Source organism: Oncorhynchus tshawytscha, linkage group LG18 (assembly GCF_018296145.1).
Source record: "Oncorhynchus tshawytscha isolate Ot180627B linkage group LG18, Otsh_v2.0, whole genome shotgun sequence".
NCBI classification, from domain to species: domain Eukaryota; kingdom Metazoa; phylum Chordata; class Actinopteri; order Salmoniformes; family Salmonidae; genus Oncorhynchus; species Oncorhynchus tshawytscha.
Window position 1 is genome coordinate 38,160,183 of NC_056446.1, and position 24,443 is coordinate 38,184,625.

At 42.7% G+C, this 24,443-nt stretch overlaps 1 protein-coding gene across 8 annotated transcripts; it reads left to right on the forward strand.

Moving 5' to 3' along the window:
- The first annotated feature begins 412 nt into the window (after positions 1–412).
- On the forward strand, positions 413–22,332 carry LOC112235215 (protein max). 8 transcript variants are annotated; one of them, XM_024403631.2, is made up of 6 exons: positions 416–607; positions 1,021–1,047; positions 16,338–16,445; positions 16,751–16,822; positions 20,436–20,574; positions 20,802–22,332. In XM_024403631.2, exons 1-6 carry the CDS (start codon positions 572–574, stop codon positions 20,990–20,992), a joined length of 573 nt encoding a protein of 190 aa, XP_024259399.1. In that variant the 5' UTR covers positions 416–571; the 3' UTR covers positions 20,993–22,332. The 8 variants fall into 8 exon arrangements, with proteins under 8 accessions (XP_042156947.1, XP_042156948.1, XP_042156946.1 ...); XM_024403630.2 differs by having other exon boundaries at positions 417–607; positions 16,338–16,457; XM_042301012.1 differs by lacking the exon at positions 1,021–1,047 and having other exon boundaries at positions 414–607.
- Positions 22,333–24,443: the final 2,111 nt, after the last annotated feature.

The window sequence follows — 24,443 nt, forward strand, 5'->3', positions numbered from 1 at the left end:
AGTTGCAGGATTTACACAGCAAAGACAAATGTGGTAAAATAAATGTTCATGCCTATTACACATGTATATCGCATTTGTTAATAAATTGAAAAATAAAGAAATAAAGAAGATAGTATTCAACATTGACAGTATAAGAGGCCGATATCGCTATTGTAGCGATCCACGTGTCTCAATCGTTGCCCCACTGAAGCAGCTCCTGTCTAAACTACACATCCCAGCCTTCATCGCGAGGAAAAAAATAGAACGCTTTTGACGTTATTCTGACGCACTGCATTCGTTTCAGTTGTGGGTAATGTAGTTAATAGACAAGCCACTTCATGGTTTTGAGTAATTGGTTATAATAGTACAAAAAAACTACAAATCCCATACACCTACAGGCATATTGCGGAACGGTAGCCGTCTGTGTTGAGGCAGTCACGTGTAAAATAGTGTTCGTTTAGTCTTATTTCTTTCGTTCTTGACTGTAGGGAGAAGAGGTCTTGTCTTGTCTGTGCTTTTTTTCCTCATCGTCAGGTGTTTGCTTCATGTTGTGAGCTATCCTTTCATTTTAAATTCACCATTTCACCGAAGAATGAGTGATAACGATGATATCGAAGTCGACAGTGACGTGAGTAAATGTATATATTTCGTTACTTTGCTATAAGCTTGTTGACTCGGTAACGAGCCATTTAAAAAAAAAAAGACAAAAAAAAGCCTAGTATTGATGAACCCGTGGCTGCTAGCTAGTTGCTAACTACCCGGCTAGTACAGTAACTGGTAGCGAGCTAACGTTAATCCACAAACACATCAACAGCTCATAAAAGGTTAGCTAGCTCAACTAGTAGCACTAGCAGTGCTGACTCACAAATGGATTATGTTCACTTACCAGCGAGCTACAGATATTCTTTGCATTAGGTTTGCTGCAATTATAGTGGGGGGGGGGTATAATTGATTACTAACTAAGTTAGCTAGTTAGCTGGATCAAGCTTACATGGAATTGTGGCCTACAATCGTACTTTTCTGCTCTGTTTCTTTTTACAGGAAGACTCACCGAGATATCACAATGTGGTGCGTAATGTTAAATATATCCAAATGTATTGGAATTCTATCAAATGTATTGGAATGATGCCGTGATCATATAAAAACACATATATATATATATATATGTTCCTCCTGCTAGCTAACGTTAGATGATACACATTCCAGGTAAACTTAGCAAGTGATGGTGGGAATGGATACTGTGGCGGAATAAAAGGGTGTCCTGCATTTTTAGTGAGTGAGAATAAATCAACCAACCATGTTGTTAACTAGCATGCAAACCTAGCCACATACACCCCCCCCCCCTCAAATATACCATTACACACACGGAGGATGTAACTAGTAGCCAGAATGCAAGGAGGTAGCTGAAAACTGAGGGGTTTGGACAGGAGTTGGCAATTTGTCCTGTGGCAACTATGATTTTACTTTAACATAATGCCTGGGATATATCCATCAAGCTGATGTTTTTGCTTTCACACACGTCATCTTATCCATACATTGAAGTGTATGTTTATCCCACATGCGGCTAAAGGGGAGACATGGAATTTATGCTATATTTAGAATAAATCCAATCCAGAAAAACAAGGCAGCAAGCCGAAGGTACAAAAAATACTAACCAGCTTCTCCTAGGCTGTTCACGACCAGATGCGCTTTTGCCAAATTACACTTCTAGGTCATCTGTTTAATCATGAAGTGGCAATTAAATCGCCAATGCGATGCTTTTGAAATGGGAATTTACTATATATAGCTGGCTAGTGACAACAGTATCCGTTTAGTTAATAAATGACTGCATCGTCAAGTAAGGAAAGGAGAAGTCACGGAGCCACTATTTTGTTTTTAGGGGATTCAGAGTGAAAATGATATCAAATTGTATTTATTTGTCACGTGCTTCTTAAACGACAGGTGTAGATCAACAGTGAAATGCTTATTTACAGGGCCGGTCCTAACAATGCAGAGTTAAAGATAAAACCAGAAGTATAAATAGTGACACACGGAATAAAGAGTGTGTAATGAAAACATGGCTATATACAGGGAGTACCAGTACCAAGTCTATGTACTATGTAATTGAGGTAGCTATGTACATATAAGTAGGGTTAAAGTGACTAGGCAACGGGATAAATAATAGACAGTAGCAGCCGAGTATGTGGTGAGTGTGTATGGCGTCAGTATGGGTGTTGGTGCAAGAGTTCCACTAAATAGTTAATCAAATGTTTACACAATCTTGTTTAGCAGTCTTATGGCTTGGGGGTAGAAGCTGTTTAGGGTCCTGTTGGTTCCAGACATTGCACTTGTACAGCTTGATGTGCGGTAGCAGAGAGAACAGTCTGGCTTGGGTGGCTGGAATCTTTGCCCATTTTTTGGGGGCCCTTCCTCTGACACCACCAGGTATAGAGGACCTGGATGGCAGGGAGCTCGGTCCCAGTGATGTACTGGGCCGTACTCACTACTAAGGTTGCGCATTTTGGGGAATATTCAGAGATGGAAATTATCCATGGGAATTAATGAGAATATATGGGAATTCATGGGAATATATGGGAATTAATGAGAATATATGGGAATTAATGAGAATATATGAGAATAAATGGGAATTCATGAGAATAAATGGGAATTAACAAAGATATGCACATTAATATTAATTCCATTTAAATGTAAATGTTTTTGCATTGGATATATTTACCATATCATATGGAGACAGAAATATAAACCTTTTACCTCATAAGTAGACATCATTTCAAATGATTGAATCCTTCCAATAGAAATATATATATATATATATATATATATATATATATATAAAAAAAAATTTAGTTACGAATTGAACTTTTAATTAAATGAGTTGACTCTTCACATGATTTCACTGAACAACAAAAGAAAGGGAATATTGAATTATCCCCAATGATCCATCGCATCTGGGGATCATTCAACATACATCTGTAAAATGATAGTCTAGAAACTAAAGCTCAGGCTTCTCAATGTCCACCTTTTGAACATCATACTCTTGAGGCTTCCTCTTCACTGTCACTTTCCAACCTAGTTGAGGATGACTCATTGTCAGGCTCAAAAAGCCTCAAATTTGTCTGAATGGCCACCAATTTTTCAACCCTTGTATTGGTCAGCCTGTTGCGTGCTTTGATGTGTATGTTCCCAAACAAGGACCAGTTGCGCTCTGAGACGGCTGATTTTGGTGGGATTTGGAGGATGAGGGAGGCAACAGGGGAAAGAGCCTCAGATCCACAAAGTCCCTTCCATCAGGTGACTGATGAGATATGTTGGCACGACTGGCATCTCCATCCCAAAGCCCTTGCTTGGAAGTGTACTTCGCCAGACTGCCAAGAACCTTGCCCTCATCCAGGCCAAGGTGGCGAGACACGGTAGTGATGACACCATAGGCCTTGTTGATCTCTGCATCAGACAGGATGTTCTTGCCAGCAGACATGGGGTCCAACATGTACGCTGCAGTGTGTATGGGCTTCAGGCAGAAGTTTTCATGCTTTTTGATGCATTTCAGAACTGCTGTTCGCTCTGCTTGGAGCACCAGTGAAGTTGGCAGGGCAGTATGGATTTCTTCTCTTACATCTACAAGCAGAGTCTGAACATCAGACGGGATGGCATTGTCTCCCTCAATCTGTCCAATGGCTACTGCTATAGGTTTCAGGCTGCTTACCACTCTCTCCCAAAATACATCATTCAGGAGGATCCTCTTGATGGGGCTGTCCATATCAGCAGACTGATTTCTTGGAGACCCCTTCCCCTCCAGGAGACTGTCAAATGTGATGACCACACCACCCCAATGGGTTTTGCTGGGCAGCCTCAATGTGGTGCTCTTATTCTTCTCACTTTGCTTGGTGAGGCAGATTGCTGCCTTAACTTGATGACCCTTCACATACCTAACCATTTCCTTGGCTCTCTTGTAGAGTGTATCCATTGTTTTCAGTGCTATGTTGTCCTTGAAGAGCAGATTCAATGCATGAGCAGCACAGCCAATGGGTGTAATGTGAGGGTAGGACTCCTCCACTTCAGACCAAGCAGCCTTCATGTTCACAGCATTGTCTGTCACCATTGCAAATACCTTCTATGGTCCAAGGACATTGATGACTGCCTTCATCTGCAATGTAGAGACCAGTGTGTCTGTTGTCCCCTGTCTGTGCTCTTGTAGAATACTGGTTGAGGGGTGGAGATGATATAGTTAATGATTCCTTGCCCACAAACATTCAACCACCCATCAGAGATGATTGCAATACAGTCTGCTTTCTCTGATTTGCTCGACCTTCACTTGAACTCTGTTGAACTCTGCATCCAGAAAATGAGTAGATAAAGCATGTCTGGTTGGAGGAGTGCATGCTGGGCGAAGAACATTCAGAAATCTCTTCCAACACACATTGCCTGTGAGCATCAGAGGTGAACCAGTTGCATACACAGCTCGAGCAAGACATTCATCAGCATTTCTCTGACTCTGTTCGTCCATTGAGTCAAAACTTCTGATTCCAGGAGGACCATGAGCTGTTGCTATCAATAAGGTGTCTGATACATAATTTTCACCTCGAATAGAAGTAGAGGGACTATTGTCAGAGGTTGCGCTGTTGTCAGTGCTGAGGGAACTTTATGCACTTGGCCAGCTGATTCTGCATCTTTGTTGCGTTCTTCACGTATGATTTGGCACAGTATTTGTAAATGTACACCGCTTTTTCTTCTACATTAGCTGCAGTGAAATGTCTCCACACATCAGATAGTGTCCGTGGCAATTTCTTGTAAAGATTATAAAAAAATAAGTTAATTCCCAAATACAATGTACACAAATAGTTAATCAGTTAGATTAAACAACTCCTTTGTAAGATAAATGTTTTATGGAAACAGGTGAATTAACACTCCTCACTTAGCAGGCTCAAGCAAGCTAAAACCCACATGGTAGCAAAAACGAACTAGCAGAAATTAACAAGTTAGAAATTATTTAAACTAGAGGTCGACCGATAATGATTTTTCAACGCTGAACCGATTATTGGAGGACCAAAAAAAGCCGATAACGATTAATCAACCGATTTTTTTATTTATTTATTTATTTGCAATAATGACAATTACAAAAACACTTATTTTAACTTAATATAATACATCAATAAAAATCTATTTAGCCTCAAGTAAATAATGAAACATGTTCAATTTGGTTTAAATAATACATTAATTAAAAGTGCAATATGTGCCATGTAAGAATGCTAACGTTTCAGTTCCTTGCTCAGAACATGAGCACATATGAAAGCTGGTGGTTCCTTTTAACATGAGTCTTCAATATTCCCAGGTGAGAAGTATTAGGTTGTAGTTATAGGAATTATAGGACTATTTCTCTCTCTACCATTTGTATTTCATTAACCTTTGACTATTAGATGTTCTTATAGGCACTTTAACATTGCTAGTGTAACAGTATAGCTTCCGTCCCTCTCCTCGCTCCTCCCTGGGCTCGAACCAGGAACACAACGACAACAGCCACCATCGAAGCAGCGTTACCCATGCAGAGCAAGGGGAACAACTACTAGAAGGCTCAGAGCGAGTGACGTTTGTAACGCTATTAGCGTGCGCTAACTAGCTAGCCATTTCACTTTGGATACACCAGCCTAATCTCGGGAGTTGATAGGCTTGAAGTCATAAACCGCGCAATGCGTGACGCACAACGAAGAGCTGCTGGCAAAATGCACGAAAGTGCTGTTTGAATGAATGTTTACGCGCCTGCTTCTGCCTACCACCGCTCAGTCAGATACTTAGATACTTGTATGCTCAGTCAGATTATATGCAACGCAGGACACGCTAGATAATATCTAGTAATATCATCAACCATGTGTAGTTAACTAATGATTATGATTTGATTTTTATAGGGTAAGTTTAATGCTAGATAGCAACTTACCTTGGCTTACTGCATTCGCGTAACAGGCAGTCTCCTTGTGGAGTGCAGCGAGAGAGAGGCAGGTCGTTATTGCGTTGGACTAGTTAACTGTAAGGTTGCAAGATTGAATCCCCCGAGTTGACAAGGTGAAAATCTGTCGTTCTGCCCCTGAACGAGGCAGTTAACCCACCGTTCCTAGGCTGTCATTGAAAATAAGAATGTGTTCTTACCTTTATTTAACTAGGAAAGTCAGTTATAAAAAAATCGGCACACAAAAATACCGATTTCCGATTGTTATGAAAACTTGAAATCGCCCCTAATTAATCAGTCGACCTCTAATTTAAACGACATTTTGCTGAAAGGCTACTAATTTACTAGTTAACAAAAAAATACATAAAATGTATTACATGTACATATGTCACATAAAATATATCCACCCCACCCAGTAATCAACTTACCAGAGAGCATGTAGTCCTTGGCTCAGACTGTATGGTAGTGTGGACTCAATAGCATCTCATTAGTGTGTAAGATCTTGAGAATCAGCTGTACATGTGATGGAAGGATGCACTGCCCCATGTGATGGAAGGATGCACTGCCCCATGTGATGGAAGGATGCACTGCCCCATGTGATGGAAGGATGCACTGCCCCATGTGATGGAAGGATGCACTGCCCCATGTGATGGAAGGATGCACTGCCCCATGTGATGGAAGGATGCACTGCCCCATGTGATGGAAGGATGCACTGCCCCATGTGATGGAAGGATGCACTGTGCTTGCATAGGGTTGCAATTCCATTTAATTGGGGATAGTTTAACCAAAATATGCCACAAGACCTAGAATTGCCTTATGTGTATCCCACGAAAAAAGGTTCACAGTTATAAGCTAACATTTTGGATGAATTTAAGCAAAATTCCAAGGCTTTACTTCCCAGAAAAACCACCCTACTCACCACCCTATATAGCGCCTTGCATTTGGATCCCTTGCGGTTGGATCCCTTTTTCTTGACATAGTAATCTATGCTGTAGTTACATTTTTAAAATATATTATTGGGCACACAACCTAGAGGCCATGAGTAACTGGGTCTAAAAGAATGGCACGGATTGGCCTATAAGTGGTTCTGTTATAGGCCTTCTCACTTAAACCCTCATATCCGTCACCCCGTTTCACACAGAGACTTAACTTTGTATGTAGGTGCATTTCCTCATGCTGAACCAATTCCAGCATGTGGACCCATCAGGTCTGTCGGGATAGATTTTCCTCCGTCTCGGTCAGTTTTGAATACCTTTTTTTTTTTTGAAAAAGGTATTTTCATGAATTATACATACAAATAAACACCAAATTCACAATAGTCCCTGGAGAGTTTGAGAAGATAACGCTGATGTATTGAAACATGGCCTCACCAGTACATACATATTAGCACATATTAAAAAACAAATGTGTCATTACTTTAAAAAAATCTTCTCATGAACCATAGGTCCAAATGACACCAAATTTAGAATATGGGCCCATGGTACATGTCTTAAATTAGTTTGAGCCCAAGGGATTGGTCAAAAGATGGCAGATTTATTTTTATTTTTTTACCTGTTTATTTAAACCACTGTAAATCCGCTCCACGGTGGCCAATCGATTTAAAGCTTGTCATCATGGGCGTGCCTAAGATGATCTGCGATTGGTTCATGAGGAGAAGACTTACGCCAAATTCACTCCAGATATTTGTATTTGGACACCTTACATCGGTCGTCAATGGTCGCACTGTACCTATAGATGCATGTTAGCACATATGCTAACGCTAAAAATAATGTCAAAAAAATCTTATGTGAAATTGACCGCAGATTTGCTATAGCCTCTAATAAATATAATAATGATTAGCTGCTTCGTTCAAAATAACACTGAAAATATTTCACTCATCTTAACATAAACCATTAGTCAAATTGACCTCTGAATTGGTATGCTATATAAACTCGATATGTTAATGACTTTAGACTTTAAGAATAATTACCAACTTCCATCATTAAACTTCACTTGCGTCATCCTTGTGGTATTGAGAGAGAAACATGCTAATGCTGCTACTGATTGAACATACAGGAAAGATGGTGCTTGTTTTGTTATCCAACTGATCTTGTCCTTTCATCTTCTGAACCCCATTCATTGCTGCTCACAGCCATATTCTTGTCTGCGTGTTTCAGCTAGCTAGTGATTAGTGCCATATTTACTGGACAGGTCACAGTGTACTTACTGGGCTGCTGGCAGGCTGAATGAATGACGTGGCCATGGTGCATACCGGCGAAGAAAACGCGCATGCTGGTGGCAGGACATGCAGTACTTTTGCATACCAGCACATCATGTTTTTTTTCCCCTGTCAGCTAGGCCAGTCTTTATCAAACTGATTCGCATCGACTTAACATTTAGCTGCAGAATGTTCTCAATACACAGTGAACACTAATCATCTAGGCTGGGCTTTTATGTCATATTTTTCAAACTCCACAAATAGTACAAATTACAATATGATATTCAAAAAACAATTATGTATCATGGTTGACCATTTGGATGAGGATTGGACTATGAGAACAATTAGACTGTTTTTGCACATCTCACTTTCATGTAACCTACAAAATAATCTTTGTCGACGGTTCCAATCGATTCCTCATATAAATCTGTTTTTAATGCGCCTCAAACGTGAGATGTGATGTGACCCATATCTGAGATATATCTTTTTAGTTTTTACACAGTTAACCCAGACATACTGGCTCCTGTAAGACAATAGCTTCCACTGGGACCCACCTAGTCAGTCCCCGAGGAACATTGTTATAGAGTGGAACACACACTGACAAGGGATGAGACCTCTCGATAACAGGGCATAGTGTACGGACACTGTGTGTATCAGCACCAGAAGTATCTAGCTGTTTAGTGACACGTTATTCTGAGTGTCAGAATGACCATGTTGGAAGTGCAGTCAGTGACCTGTTGTCTCTCAATGCAACACAGTTCTGAATACTTTCAGCACAATGCAGGGTGCCACTGGTTTAGTTGGAGAACAGTTACGTCTGGTATACCACTGTACTCTAGTCTACTTCACTATTCATTTGTCCCGCATGGCACCCTGTTCCCTGTATAGTGCACTACTTTTGGCCGGAGTCCTATGGGCCCTCGTCAAAAGTAGTGCACTACAAAGGAAAGTGTGCGCAATTTGGGATTCAAACACTTAGTCCACTCAGCAACAATTGGAGGTTTTCTTCCGTTTTTGTAATTGGTTGCTGAACGACCTATGGGAACCTCCTTCCCCGTCATGTGATTTGAGATGCTTAATATCAAAGATGTTTATAGTCACGCCACACCCTTACTCTACCCATGTGACCTGTCACTATTAAAAAGGCGATGTGTCGTTGTATTTTCTTCACTCTCACGTTTTTTTTTTACATTACGAGATTAATATTATTAATACCTTTTTGGATTACTTTCTTGCGGAATTACCATTCTTCAACGACTCGAATCGGTGCTGTTAGTAGTTGATTTTTGGTGCTGTTAGTAGTTGATTTTTAAAAATCTAATCCACTCACGTTATTGTGCCTGACCATATTAGCTAACTTTTTTGTTTGTTTTTTGTCGGGCATTTCCATCCTTGTCTGTTGTACCTTTTTTTTTTTTGCTTGTTGACACCTGGCCACACCAGCCCTTTGATCCAGCTCTCTCGCTTGTAGTTCAGCTGTGATCACGGAGCTCAGCGACGCTGTAGGCTTCTGGGTCCTCGCTTGTTGTTCAGCTGTGATCACGGAGCTCAGCGACGCTGTAGGCTTCCGGGTCCTCGCTTGACCGAGTCCAACAACGCCGAGACTTGACAGTTCATGCTTGATTGTGCCATTCAGATGACTTCATGTCGGCGGGAGTTGGAGCCCGGCTCTTGATACATATTTAAGCGGGAGTCTCGACCCCGAAGCACGACGTGTCTAACTTTCTCTCGACGCATCCGAAGCCGATACCAAAGGGCAATCGACGCATACACCGAGACACACCGAAACAAAAAGCTACCGTTGTCTTCGAGCACAGCCCTTTCCCTCCTTGGTAATTGATACTCTGGCTACCTGAATTGTATCTTCTTCGTAAACCCTGTATTTCTAGTTGGAATGTGTTCGGGAAGTTGTGTGTCGACCGTGCAGAATCGCTATCGTCTCTGCCCAATTCCTGCTATTTTGACTTCCTCCAGCAGGCTACGGCTCCCCTAAAGCTCCTTCCGTACCCTCACGGGAGTTAGATGTTGTTCTATGATCACTGATAAGCCCACCATTTTTGAGGCCCTGTCTTCACTTGAGCTATTTGAGCTCTGTCAATACCAAATCTGTTTTGAAGAATTTACATTACATCCTTCATGCCTCAGTTTAGCCGAAGATGGATCTAAGGCATTGCTTCGGCCGTATCCAGCCTTCTTACCCGAGGTGCTTTCATCATCACACACTAATCAGCCCTTAATCGTAGCAGTATTTCGTCCGCCTCATCGCTCACCGTTGCGTACACTTTGCCGTGTTTGACGTCATGGCAACAACACCCACAACCAGAGGGGTCTTCCTGGACTCGGTGTTGCTGAAAGTTGGACAGATACCCATGTCTTTTAAAAAAAATAAAATAATTAAGGACATACGTTTCTGTTACATGGCACTTTCTCTCAACCCAGATAAGTAGGATAAGATAAGTTCACACACTGTGGACCTTGTTGATACTTACTTATCAACCGCCAGTGACACAGATGTAAGACCATAGGGCTCTGGTCAATAATACTACACTATATATACTGTAAGGGCTCAAGGAGGTTCTATACGAAAGCCTTCCACTCTTGGTTGTGCTATGGCACCCATTTGAAGCCACCCGGCTTTCAGCTTGCTTGTCTATACCGGTTGTGTACGACAGTTGAAATTCTCTGTTACACTGCTGGGTAATTCTATTCTATTACATCCTGTGGTGGATACAAGGACGTCCCAGGGATTCATCTGGATCAAGTTAAATGGTGAGTTATCCCACTCTGTTTTCCTATTTCTTTTATTTATTTCACCTTTATTTAACCAGGTAGGCAAGTTGAGAACAAGTTCTCATTTACAATTGCGACCTGGCCAAGATAAAGCAAAGCAGTTCGACACATACAACGACAGTTACACATGGAGTAAAACAAACACAGTCAATAATACAGTATAAACAAGTCTATATACGATGTGAGCAAATGAGGTGACATAAGGGAGGTAAAGGCAAAAAAAGGCCATGGTGGCAAAGTAAATACAATATAGCAAATTACTAAAAAAATGTACAGCCTCTCCCATATTTCGTTTGGTGACCCCGTTATGAAAATGAAAGAACGCCGAGTTATGGATGTAACTTATTTTTTCTAGTAGAGTAATGGGTCGCCAAGCTTTCATTTGGTTCCTCCACATCCGTGGGGTTTTGCGCTACATCATAAACAGTATGTCACACTGTCTTTTTATAGTGTCACATGGATACATTAAGGGTGTGACTACACATCTTTTGATATTAAGCATCTTAATCACGTTGTGTGAAGGGGGAGGAGGTTCCCATAGGTCATTTGGCGACCCTCCCCGTTACTCTACTCAAGAGAACCACGGTTACATCCGTCACCCAACATTTTGTCATGTTGATGGTCAGCTGTGTGACTAGAATGCGAGTGATTCGGTCTAACTAAGCCATTGAGAAGCATGTTATCGGTTGTATGAACAGATGGTGTGATATTGTGCGCTTAAGTAACTGGAGATGAAGGCCTGGTGACACAGAATGCTCTTCCCTCTTATTTGGAAATTACTCGATAGACAGTGCTGTGTCGTTAGATAAGCCTAGATATACACTGAGTGTGCAAAACATTAAGAACACCTTCCTAATACTGAGTTTGCCCTCCAAACAGCCTCAATCTGATAGGCTGGCAGTTTTAACCATCCCTTACTTAGATGTATTTTCAGGTAGAGATACCTCGCCAAGCAACCTTTCTCTATCCCTCTCGATCGCATCTTCTCGCTTTTCTCCGTATCTGCCCCCACACAGACTGGGCAAGTAGGCGCGCAATGGATTATGGGCATTGTAGTTAATTACCTTGTTTTCTGCGCTAAACTATGTAGACTATTGGCCTGTTGGAAACTACAACTTCCTGCTACATCGCACAGTTTGGGCTTGGATCTGTTTTATCTCTAGAGAAACTGCACATTGATATCACAGAACGAAATTTAATGAACAAGATGGAATTAAATTAATCTAACCGACATCAATAAATTAGTATTGAACACAGCTGTAGAGACTCACTACATGTCCCAGACCCCGGGACAGCTGTAGAGACTCACTACATGTCCCAGACCCCGGGACAGCTGTAGAGACTCACTACATGTCCCAGACCCCGGGACAGCTGCTGTTTCACCCAGGGTTAGTCCCAGACTCTTCATGCATTCCTCTAATAACTTGTCATAGAGAGATTTGGTGGGGCTTCCAATTCTAATGTTACTTTCACACAGGCCTGGCCAAACCCTGTAGACAAGTTGGAACCAAAACACTCTGTCTCGTAACCTTTATTGATCCACTGCATCTGACAATATATACACTAGATGATTGACAGGGCACTGTTTTGAACCCAACGTGCCCCCATCTTTGCACTCCCCCACCATTCTGAAAAATATTTTGGAAGCTATAGAAATGCATTTATTATTTGGTTTGCCATTTATGAAAATAATAATAATATATATATATATATATAACACACATAGTACAAGTCAAAAGTTGGACACCAAGGGTTTTTCTTTGTACTATTTTCTGCATTCTAGAATAATAGTGAAGACATCAACTATGAAATAACACATATGGAATCAAAATATATTTTAGATTCTTCAAAGTAGCCACCCTTTGCCTTGACGACAGCTTTGCACACTCTTGGCATTCTCTCAACCAGCTTCATGAGGTAGTTATCTGGAATGCATTTCAATTAACAGGTGTGCCTTGTTAAAAGTTAATTTGTGGAATTTCTTTCCTTAATGCGTTTGAGACAATCCGTTGTGTTGTGACAAGTTAGGGGTCGTATACAGAAGATATACCTATTTGGTAAAAGTCCATATTATGGCAAGAACAGCTCAAATAAGCAAAGCGAAACGACAGTCCATTACTTTGACTGACCTTTATGTCTTAATCTGAAAAATGTCAACTTTTTAAAGTTTCTTCAAGTGCCGTTGCAAAAACCATCGAGCGCTATGATGAAACTGTCTCTCATGAGGACCGCCGCAGGAAAGGAAGACCCAGAGTTACCTCAGCTGCAGAGGATAAATTCATTGAACTGCACATCAGAAATTGCAGCCCAAGTAAATGCTTCAGAGTTCAAGTAAAAGACACATCTCAACATCAACTGTTCAGAGGAGACTGTGAATCAGAACTTCATGGTCTAATTGCTGCCAAGAAACCACTACTAAAGGACACTAATAAGAAGAAGAGACTTGCTTGATTAAAATACTGTAGAATTCCATTCATTCCTATGGAGGATTGCTCCTTCTGGGGAGTGCCAATATGACCAGCCTCTCTCTGGCCAATACGCAGCATCAGCAATCCAGGGTTTATATACAGTACATAATTGGTTGAGTCAGAGTCTAGGACCTTTTGGGAGCTACTGTTGCTCTGGGCCCTAGTCACGTAACATCTTGTAAATATCTAAAGGCTACGAGTGTTTTTACATTGGATGAGAGTGTGCATAAAATAAACAATTTAACTTTGAGGCCTGGCGGAGCGGGTTTGTCGGGCCTGACTGAGCGGGTTTGTCGGGCCTGACAGTCACTCAGTGCAGTATATCTATTTGGTGGCTGAAGCCTGTCAAACCTCTATTGTTCAGTCTAGTGTGTAGAGAGACATGGACTAACTATGGTTGTGTCCCAAATGGCACCCTATACCCTATTGGTCCTGGTCAAAAGTAGTGTACTACATGGGGAATAGAGAGGCATTTGGGACACTAGCTATGTGTGTTAGGTAGATGAGGCCCTGGCAGCAGTATGGTGTGGCTGAGGAAGGGCTGTCTCTGTGTTGGGTAGATGAGGCCCTGGCAGCAGTATGGTGTGGCTGAGGGAGGGCTGTCTCTGTTTTGGGTAGATGATCCCCACTAGATGTCTTTTCTGTGTGTGTTCTATAGAGACTAAAGGTTATCCTCACTAGGTGGCAGATCACAGGTATAATTGAGGTTTGTGTTCAGAACAACAGGCTATATATAGCCAAACGCCTAAAACACAAAATGTGCCCACTGTTAGGCCGTAACAAACATCTTATGAAATGTTCCGTAACAAATACAATAGGCCTTTACAATGCATTACAAAAACAGAATCTGAAGACTCATTTCACTGTATAAGAACACACCAGCATCAGTAAATTAATCTATACAGATGCATCCCCCATGTTAGTGCCAAATAACACATCCTCAAGTTGTTAAATACCAGTCCTAACCCAGAACAGAACTCCTAATAATTTGTCATTTAGTCCTAGTTGTCAGGTGTTGGCGAATTAGAAACTGTAACACTAAAACACGATGTCACCATTTCACCCCTCACCCACCCTTTCACCTCATCTGAATGGGTTTAGTGTCTTTCTCCACCCTGAGGTCAGTTCTAGTCAACCCTGAAGAACACAGCTGCGCTGGGGTCAGTTCTAGTCAAACCCTGAAGAACACAGCCGCGCTGGGGTCAGTTCTAGTCACTCGTGGGGTGGTGCCAGTGTTACTATCCCAATTGTAGAAATAAACAAAGCCATAGAATGATGTAGAATATAATCATAAATGAATATTCTAGATCAGTTTCCTCCATGAACAACTCCTTAGCTGCCTCGCTAACTCACTGCCTGCCCAGTCTTGGATGGGCCACACACACACACGACTCTGAACTGGTGCTGGTAGGGATTCATGGGGACAGTTCGTCGCTGAACTAGAGGTCGACCGATTTATGCTTTTTTTCCAATGCTGATACCGATTTTATTGGAGGACCAAAAAAAGCTGATACTTAATAATAGGCCGAAATTTGATTATTTTTATTAATACTTTTTTAAATATATGTAATAATGACAATTACAACAATACTGAATGAACACTTATTTTAACTTAATAAAATACATCAATAAAATCTATTTAGTCTCAAGTAAATAATGAAACATGTTCAATTTGGTTTAAATAATGCAAAAACAAAGTGTTGGAGAAGAAAGTAAAAGTGCAATATGTGCCATGTAAGAAAGCTAACGTTTCAGTTCCTTGCTCAGAACATGAGAACCTATGAAAGCTGGTGGTTCCTTTTAACATGAGTCTTCAATATTCCCAGGTAAGAAGTTTTAGGTTGTACTTATTAAAGGACTATTTCTCTCTATACCATTTGTATTTCATATACCTTTGACTATTGAATGTTCGTATAGGCACTATAGCATTGCCAGTCTAATCTTGGGAGTTGATAGGTTTGAAATCATAAACAGCGCAATGCTTGAAGCACAGCAAAGAGCTGCTGGCAAAACGCACGAAAGTGCTGATTGAATGAATGCTTACGAGCCTGCTGGTGCCTACCACCGCTCAGCCAGACTGCTCTATCAAATATCAAATCATAGACTTAATTATAATATAATAAAAACACAGAAATACGAGCCTTAGGTCATTAATATGGTCAAATCCGGAAACTATCATTTCAAAAACAAAACGTTTTTTCTCTCAGTGAAACGGAACCGTTCCGTATTTTATCTAACGGGTGGCATCCATAAGTCTAAAGATTGCTGTTACATTGCACAACCTTCAATGTTATGTCATAATTATGTACAATTGTGGCAAATTAATTAACGTTTTTGTTAGGAAGGAAGTTAGCACAGTTAGCAACGAGCCAGGCGGCCCAAACTGCTGCATATACCCTGACTCTGAAGAGACACAATTTCCCTAGTTAAAAGAAATTCATGTTAGCAGGCAATATTAAGTAAATATGCAGGTTTAAAAATATATACTTGTGTATTGATTTGAAAGGCTTTGGTGTTTATGGTTAGGTACACATTGGTGCAACGACAGTGCTTTTTTTCGTGAATGCTTTTGTTTAATCATCACCCGTTTGGCGAAGTAGGCTGTGATTTATCATTGAATCAACAGGCACCGCATCGATTATATGCAACGCAGGACAAGCTAGATAACGACACATGGTTGATATTACTTACGGATTACGTTAAGATTTCTTGTTTTTTATAAGATAAGTTTAATGCTAGCTAGCACCTTACCGTGGCTCCTTGCTGCACTCACGTAACAGGTAGTCAGCCTGCCACACAGTCTCCTTGTGGAGTGCAATGTAGTTGGCCATAATCGGTGATGGCGATTTACCAATTTGTTATGAAAACCTGTAATCGGCTTTAATTAATCGGTCGTTCCGATTAATCGGTCGACCTCTAGTCCTAACCTCCCTGGACCCCCCACTGTGACTTTCTCTCATTGCAGGCAGACAAACGAGCACACCACAATGCACTGGAGCGCAAACGTAGGGATCACATCAAAGACAGCTTTCACAGCCTGCGGGACTCGGTGCCCGCCTTGCAAGGGGAAAAGGTTGGTAGAGAGGTAAAAACCCAATGCTTTTAGGGAGAGGGGATCCTTTTGGGGAGGGAAGGATTTGTTTTTGTGTTCGTTCAGAGCAATGTATTTAGAGTTGGGACACCTTTTTTTTTAATTGAATTTGGAGTGTTGTAATTCTAGACATTCCGTTACATAGCATTGTTGAAATATTCCTCATGTAAACGTTAATGGGGTTCTAACATGGCTGCCATTAGAATGTTGAAGTGTCATGTAAATGCATCATAATTCTCCTTCTGAACATTCTATCCCTCATGTAAATGCGTTGTCTTATACATCAGGTGGCGTCAGTCCTACGCGACGCTCGTCCCTCAACAGGGACCAGTGCAGGCGGAATCGTCGCGCTGTCTGACGTAAGACTGCCGTGGAATGTTGATGGGGTGTTAACATGGCTGTCATTCATTTTCTAGTGTCATGTAAATCATCATAATGCAGAAACCTCCATGTCCCCACTCTCTAAATGCATGGCTCTCTGTGTGTCATGGAATTATCATTCTGAGGATTGTTCAAATGCAATATGGGTAAACAAAGTGAATGTAATTGCAATGTGTTATGTTATCTTATATGTAGGTTTGTGTTGCTGTAATTAATATTTTGAAATAAGTCCACAGAAAACAGAGCTACTTCAGTGTATCCAATAGAAAGCTAGTTATGACATGGAAGCGAGAGGAGTGATGGGGAGGAGAAGAGATGTGTTCTAAACAGACACACAGAGACACAGGCTAGCGGCAGGAAGTTATGACTAAATCTGTTGCTGCTTCCTGTTTTGACATCTCTTGACATTGAGGGCATCGGAGCATGCCCAACTGCCCAGGCTATGATCAGGCACAGCACCCTGTTAACTTTTCAAACCAAATACCCCCCCCCCCCTATAGCCCTGTCATCCCTAACTCAGGAGGAGGGTGGACTGGGGGGGTGGGGGGGGTTGGAAGGGAACTGTTAAAGGTCACCCGCAGATGTTGTCTGATGACCTCCGTATACAGAGCTGGCGGGTCAGGTTGGTGTGCAATAATTTGAATCGATTCCAAACTGTGACGAGCCAATCATTTCAGCCTTGACCGATTTGAATTCTGTATTTGTTGATGCAGAGACGGAAGAAAAAGCGAGACATCTCATTGGTTCTTTTTTTTGGTTCTTCTACAGTCACTGAACTAATCAGACCAGACCCAGCTGTTACCTGGTTCCTCTACAGTCACTGAACTAATCAGACCAGACCCAGCTGTTACCTGGTTCCTCTACAGTCACTGAACTAATCAGACCAGACCCAGCTGTTACCTGGTTCCTCTACAGTCACTGAACTAATCAGACCAGACCCAGCTGTTACCTGGTTCCTCTACAGTCACTGAACTAATCAGACCAGACCCAGCTGTTACCTGGTTCCCTACAGTGGGAGAACCACTCAGACCAGACCCAGCTGTTACCTTATTTCCTCTACAGTCACTGAACTAAGACCAGACCAGACCCATCTTTACCTGGTTCCTCTGCGAGTCACAGGAAGTTGCTCACTGAACTAATCAGACCAGACCCAGCTGTTACCTGGTTCCTCTACAGTCAATGAACTAATCAGACCAGACCCAGCTGTTACCTGGTTCCTCTACAGTCAATGAACTAATCAGACCAGACCCAGCTGCTATTGCATTGGTGCCTATGGGAGAACCACTCCTTAAGCAGACTGGAACTGTGACCATTTATTTCCAATGGTACTTGGCCTGAGTAAGACCACAGCATTGATCCACCATCTTTGGTTGATGTCTGTGAGCAGGAAGTTGCTCATGGGTTTGTGGAGATGTCTGGTGTTCTCGTAGACTTCATCGTTGCTAGGGTTGTAATGAGAGTAAAGGCTTTGTGTGGTACTGACTGACTGGGAGAAGCTGGGTCAAGGCTTTGTGTGGTACTGACTGACTGAGAGAAGCTGGGTCAAGGCTTTGTGTGGTACTGACTGACTGGGAGAAGCTGGGTCAAGGCTTTGTGTGGTACTGACTGACTGGGAGAAGCTGGGTCAAGGCTTTGTGTGGTACTGACTGACTGGGAGAAGCTGGGTCAAGGCTTTGTGTGGTACTGACTGACTGAGAAGCTGGGTCAAGGCTTTGTGTGGTACTGACTGACTGGGAGAAGCTGGGTCAAGGCTTTGTGTGGTACTGACTGACTGGGAGAAGCTGGGTCAAGGCTTTGTGTGGTTCTGACTGACTGGGAGAAGCTGGGTCAAGGCTTTGTGTGGTTCTGACTGACTGGGAGAAGCTGGGTCAAGGCTTTGTGTGGTTCTGACTGACTGGGAGAAGCTGGGTCAAGGCTTTGTGTGGTTCTGACTGACTGGGAGAAGCTGGGTCAAGGCTTTGTGTGGTACTGACTGACTGGGAGAAGCTGGGTCAAGGCTTTGTGTGGTACTGACTGACTGACTGGGAGAAGCTGGGTCAAGGCTTTGTGTGGTACTGACTGACTGACTGGGAGAAGCTGGGTCAAGGCTTTGTGTGGTACTGACTGACTGACTGGGAGAAGCTGGGTCATGGCTTTGTGTGGTACTGACTGACTGACTGGGAGAAGCTGGGTCAAGGCTTTGTGTGGTACTGACTGACTGACTGGGAGAAGCTGGGTCAAGGCTTTGTGTGGTACTGACTGACTGACTGGGAGAAGCTGGGTCAAGGCTTTGTGTGGTACTGACTGACTGACTGGGAGAAGCTGGGTCAAGGCTTTGTGTGGTACTGACTGACTGACTGGGAGAAGCTGGGTCAAGGCTTTGTGTGGTACTGACTGACTGACTGGGAGAAGCTGGGTCAAGGCTTTGTGTGGTACTGACTGACTGACTGGGAGAAGCTGGGTCAAGGCTTTGTGTGGTACTGACTGACTGACTGGGAGAAGCTGGGTCAAGGCTTTGTGTGGTACTGACTGACTGACTGGGAGAAGCTGGGTCAAGGCTTTGTGTGGTACTGACTGACTGACTGGGAGAAGCTGGGTCAAGGCTTTGTGTGGTACTGACTGACTGACTGGGAGAAGCTGGGTCAAGGCTTTGTGTGGTACTGACTGACTGACTGGGAGAAGCTGGGTCAAGGCTTTGTGTGGTACTGACTGACTGACTGGGAGAAGCTGGGTCAAGGCTTTGTGTGGTACTGACTGACTGACTGGGAGAAGCTGGGTCAAGGCTTTGTGTGGTACTGACTGACTGACTGGGAGAAGCTGGGTCAAGGCTTTGTGTGGTACTGACTGACTGACTGGGAGAAGCTGGGTCAAGGCTTTGTGTGGTACTGACTGACTGACTGGGAGAAGCTGGGTCAAGGCTTTGTGTGGTACTGACTGACTGACTGGGAGAAGCTGGGTCAAGGCTTTGTGTGGTACTGACTGACTGACTGGGAGAAGCTGGGTCAAGGCTTTGTGTGGTACTGACTGACTGACTGGGAGAAGCTGGGTCAAGGCTTTGTGTGGTACTGACTGACTGACTGGGAGAAGCTGGGTCAAGGCTTTGTGTGGTGACTGACTGACTGGGAGAAGCTGGGTCAAGGCTTTGTGTGGTACTGACTGACTGACTGGGAGAAGCTGGGTCAAGGCTTTGTGTGGTACTGACTGACTGACTGGGAGAAGCTGGGTCAAGGCTTTGTGTGGTACTGACTGACTGACTGGGAGAAGCTGGGTCAAGGCTTTGTGTGGTACTGACTGACTGACTGGGAGAAGCTGGGTCAAGGCTTTGTGGCCCCGGGGGGAGGGTTTGGTAGTGTGTCCCCGGGGGGAGGGTTTGGTAGTGTGGCCCCGGGGGGGAGGGTTTGGTAGTGTGGCCTGGTTGAAACAGACCACTGTACCAGCATTGAGAGAGAAGCCATATAATTATATATAGGGTGTCTGAACTCAGTATTCAGTCTGGTTTAACCAGGCTAGTGTTAGTCGGGGTATTACGGTAGCTGGGTGGGAGGGGTTAGTCGGTGATGTCACTGCAACCCTTGCCTTGTGTCAAATGAGTTTTTCCTTTGTTTCCAACAGCAATCAATCAAACAGGCCTCCCGAGCTCAGATCCTAGACAAAGCCACGGACTATATCCAGTACATGAGGAGGAAAAACCACACCCACCAGCAGGACATCGACGACCTGAAGAGGCAGAACGCACTGCTGGAGCAGCAAGGTGAATATGATGGAGAATCTACCTGTAGCTTGTGTGTTTGTCTGCTTATGGGCCAAATGTTGACCTCTTCATTTCTCCCACCCCTTTCTGTCTTCCCTCTCTCTTCCCTCTCTCTTCTCTATCCTCTTTCCTTTTCTTTCGTCTATTTCCTTTCTTTCTCCATCCCTCTCTTCTTCCCCTCGCGCTCTCTCTCCTCTTCCCCTCGCGCTATTGTCTCTCCCTTGCAGTGCGTGCCCTGGAGAAGGTGAAGGGTTCGACCCAGCTCCAGGCCAGCTACAGTTCTTCAGACAGCAGCCTGTACACCAACCCTAAAGGCAGCGCTGTGTCCGCTTTCGACGGAGGCTCTGACTCCAGCTCCGAGTCCGAGCCAGAGGAACCCCCCGCCCCCAGGAAGAAGCTCCGAGTGGAGGCCAGCTAGAGCGACGGGCTAGCCCACAGCGCCACGCCTGGCGTGGATGGGTACTGCATGCACAGTTACTGGTCCAGTAGTCGGTGCTGCTCCTCTATTTCTCACTACCACCTCCTCCTTCCCTCCCTCCCTGCATATCGCTGAATGTGCTCTCGCTGGAGAGTGCAGACGCCATCCGTCCCTGCCGATCTGTCTATCCTGACGTTCTTTCATCACGCCATCCCCTGGGGAGGGAGGGAAGCCAGCTGGGAGGAAGGAAAGGAGACTGATTTTAGAATAGGACGTGCAAAGCTTCTGTTTTTTTTCCCCCCTTGTCGGTTCCTTTCTTCCTTTTCTGTCCTCTCTCTCTCTCTTTCTGACTTCACAGCTTTGGTGTCTCTCAGCAACTATCCAAAACCCCAACATGAGGCAGCTTCACTACCTAAAGGACTCGATGCTTTTGTACCCTCTACTACGTACTCTCTCCTCTCGGCTGAAAACTACGGAGAGAAGAGAGGGAGGCGTACTCCAAGCACTGAAAGCATGTAATACTTTTGTTTATTTCATCAATTTATCTTGATAAGAACCTGTTTTAGAATTTATACACACGCTTAGAAGAGTCGTCCTGTCGGTTGGAGGGGCATACTTTCAAAACATTTGTACTTTCCCCCCCCACCCACACACACAAAAAAAGTACTTTTGATGTGATAAACAAACCTCAGGCCAACAGGATTGCAGATCTTTTCCATTTTGACACGTTTTAGAAATTAAATATCATCCCCTTTGTGGAAAATAATTGATGTTATGAAAAAAGATTCCAAAACTTGTATTGTATTTCGTCCTTTAGCTTTGAACTAGTGAATGAATTTAGGTGGCAGAGCAAAAGTTAGGAATCTTGATAATAAAAAATAAGTGGTTATTGATTGGATGTTTTCAAGTTCTCTAAAAAAAATGTCATGCATTTTGTATTCTCACAAATCATTGAAAAATACCAATTTGTCACTTGTAGTTTTCCTTCAAAGTATGAAATAGATATGGATTATCAAAAGGTAGTCCATTTTTATTTATTTTCAATATGAGGAGGAAATTAAGTCAATATGTTGTGAATTACACAGTAAAATCTTAAATGTCGCTGACTCAACAAAAAAAAGGAGCATTTTGCTTCTAGGAAATGTGTGTGTATATTCCCCCCCATTTATTTCCCCTCCCACCCCTTTTTTTTAGGGTATTATTAGTGTATACTAGATAGATCTTTGATTCCATTCCATGGAAATTACAAGTATGTTGTACATACTGCCAAGAATTGTCTTGCAAGTTGAGGCCTACCTTTACTATGAGACTATAAATAAAACTATTTTCTCCTTTAAAAAGTGTTGGTGGTTAATTCTGTATTTTGTTGCATACCCTCAGTGATGTGGACAATATATCCCAAGCATTTATGGAGTTTATCTGAAGACAAATGTATTTTATTTTGTTAAATTTGTGATGACATTTAGTTGTGTGTTTTAACTACTTGTTGTATTGTTGGCGGAAGATGGATCCAGTTTAATATCATTTAACAATACCTGTTTTCTTTGGAGTCAAACATATTGCAAATCACAGCTGGCCTGGTACATTGTGTCCTTCCACAACCCATTCGGGATGCACCGTTACAGTTTTAAATGATTCAATATCTAAGAAAACGAACGACTGTAAGGCAAGGCTGGGAATGATCACAAGTCAGTCATGGCGTGGCTAGCTAATACGCTAGTGCACATGTCAAACAAGGCCTGCGGGACAAATAGTGGTCACGAGGGAGTATAAATGAGTCAACAACTTTATGAAAGTGTAGCCTGATGCGCTCTCATTGGTGAATTCAACATCAATTCGTGTGTCCCGTTCACAGCGCGCAGCGGAGGGAAAGTGTACAGACACATGCCACAGTCCTAGCTAGGCTACTGAAATGTTGCAGTCTGGGATCGGTTTTTAAAGTTTGACAATGAATGACCACACGTAGGCCCAATACAGCAGCATTTGATTAGTAGCCTAGGCTGGCATTCAACCGCACCGGTGATCCATGCAGTGTAAAACAAATAATTAAAACATTTTACGTTTAAACGTTACAACATATACATTTTGTTTTCTTCGTTATAAATACTTTTGATTAGGCTCACAGTATTATACACATCTGCAAGCATAGCAGAAAAGGATGGACAAATATTTATCTTTTAATGTTAATGCTATATACAACATATATATCACACACACACATACAGTGGAGCAAAAACATATTTAGTCAGCCACCAATTGTGCAAGTTCTCCCACTTAAAAAGATGAGAGGCCTGTAATTTTCATCATAGGTACACTTCAACTATGACAGACAAAATGAGAAAAAATCCAGAAAATCAAATTGTAGGATTTTTAAATTAATTTATTTGCAAATTATGGTGGAAAATAAGTATTTGGTCACCTACAAACAAGCAAGATTTCTGGCGCTCACAGACCTGTAACTTCTTTAAGATGCTCCTCTGTCCTCCACTCATTACCTGTATTAATGGCACCTGTTTGAACTTATCAGTGTAAAAGACACCTGTCCACAACCTCAGTCACACTACAAACTCCACTATGGCCAAGACCAAAGAGCCGTCAAAGGACACCAGAAACAAAATTGTAGATCTGCACCAGGCTGGGAAGACTGAATCTGCAATAGGTAAGCAGCTTGGTTTGAAGAAATCAACTGGGAGCAATTATTAGGAAATGGAAGACATACAAGACCACTGATAATCTCCCTCGATCTGGGGCTCTACGCAAGACCTCACCCCGTGGGGTCAAAATGATCCCAAGAACGGTGAGCAAAAATCCCAGAACCACACGGGGGACCTAGTGAATGACCTGCAGAGAGCTGGGACCAAAGTAACAAAGCCTACCATCAGTAACACACTACGCCACCAGGGACTCAAATCCTGCAGTGCCAGATGTGTCCCCCTGCTTAAGCCAGTACATGTCCAGGCCCGTCTGAAGTTTGCTAGAGAGGAATTTGGATGATCCAGAAGAAGATTGGGAGAATGTCATATGGTCAGATGAAACCAAAATATAACTTTTTGGTCCAAACTCGTTGTGTTTGGAGGACAAAGAATGCTGAGTTGCATCCAAAGAACACCATACCTACTGTGAAGCATGGGGGTGGAAACATCATGCTTTTGGGCTGTTTTTCTGGCAAAGGGACCAGGACGTCTGATCCGTGTAAAGGGAAGAATGAATGGGGCCATGTTTCGTGAGATTTTGAGTGAAAACCTCCTTCCATCAGCAAGGGCATTGAAGATGAAACGTGGCTGGGTATACTTATTTTCCACCATAATTTGCAAATAAATTCATTAAAAATCCTACAATGTGATTTTCTGGATTTTTTTTCTCATTTTATCTGTCATAGTTGAAGTGTATCTATGATGAAAATTACAGGCCTCTCTCATCTTTTTAAGTGGGAGAACTTGCACAATTGGTG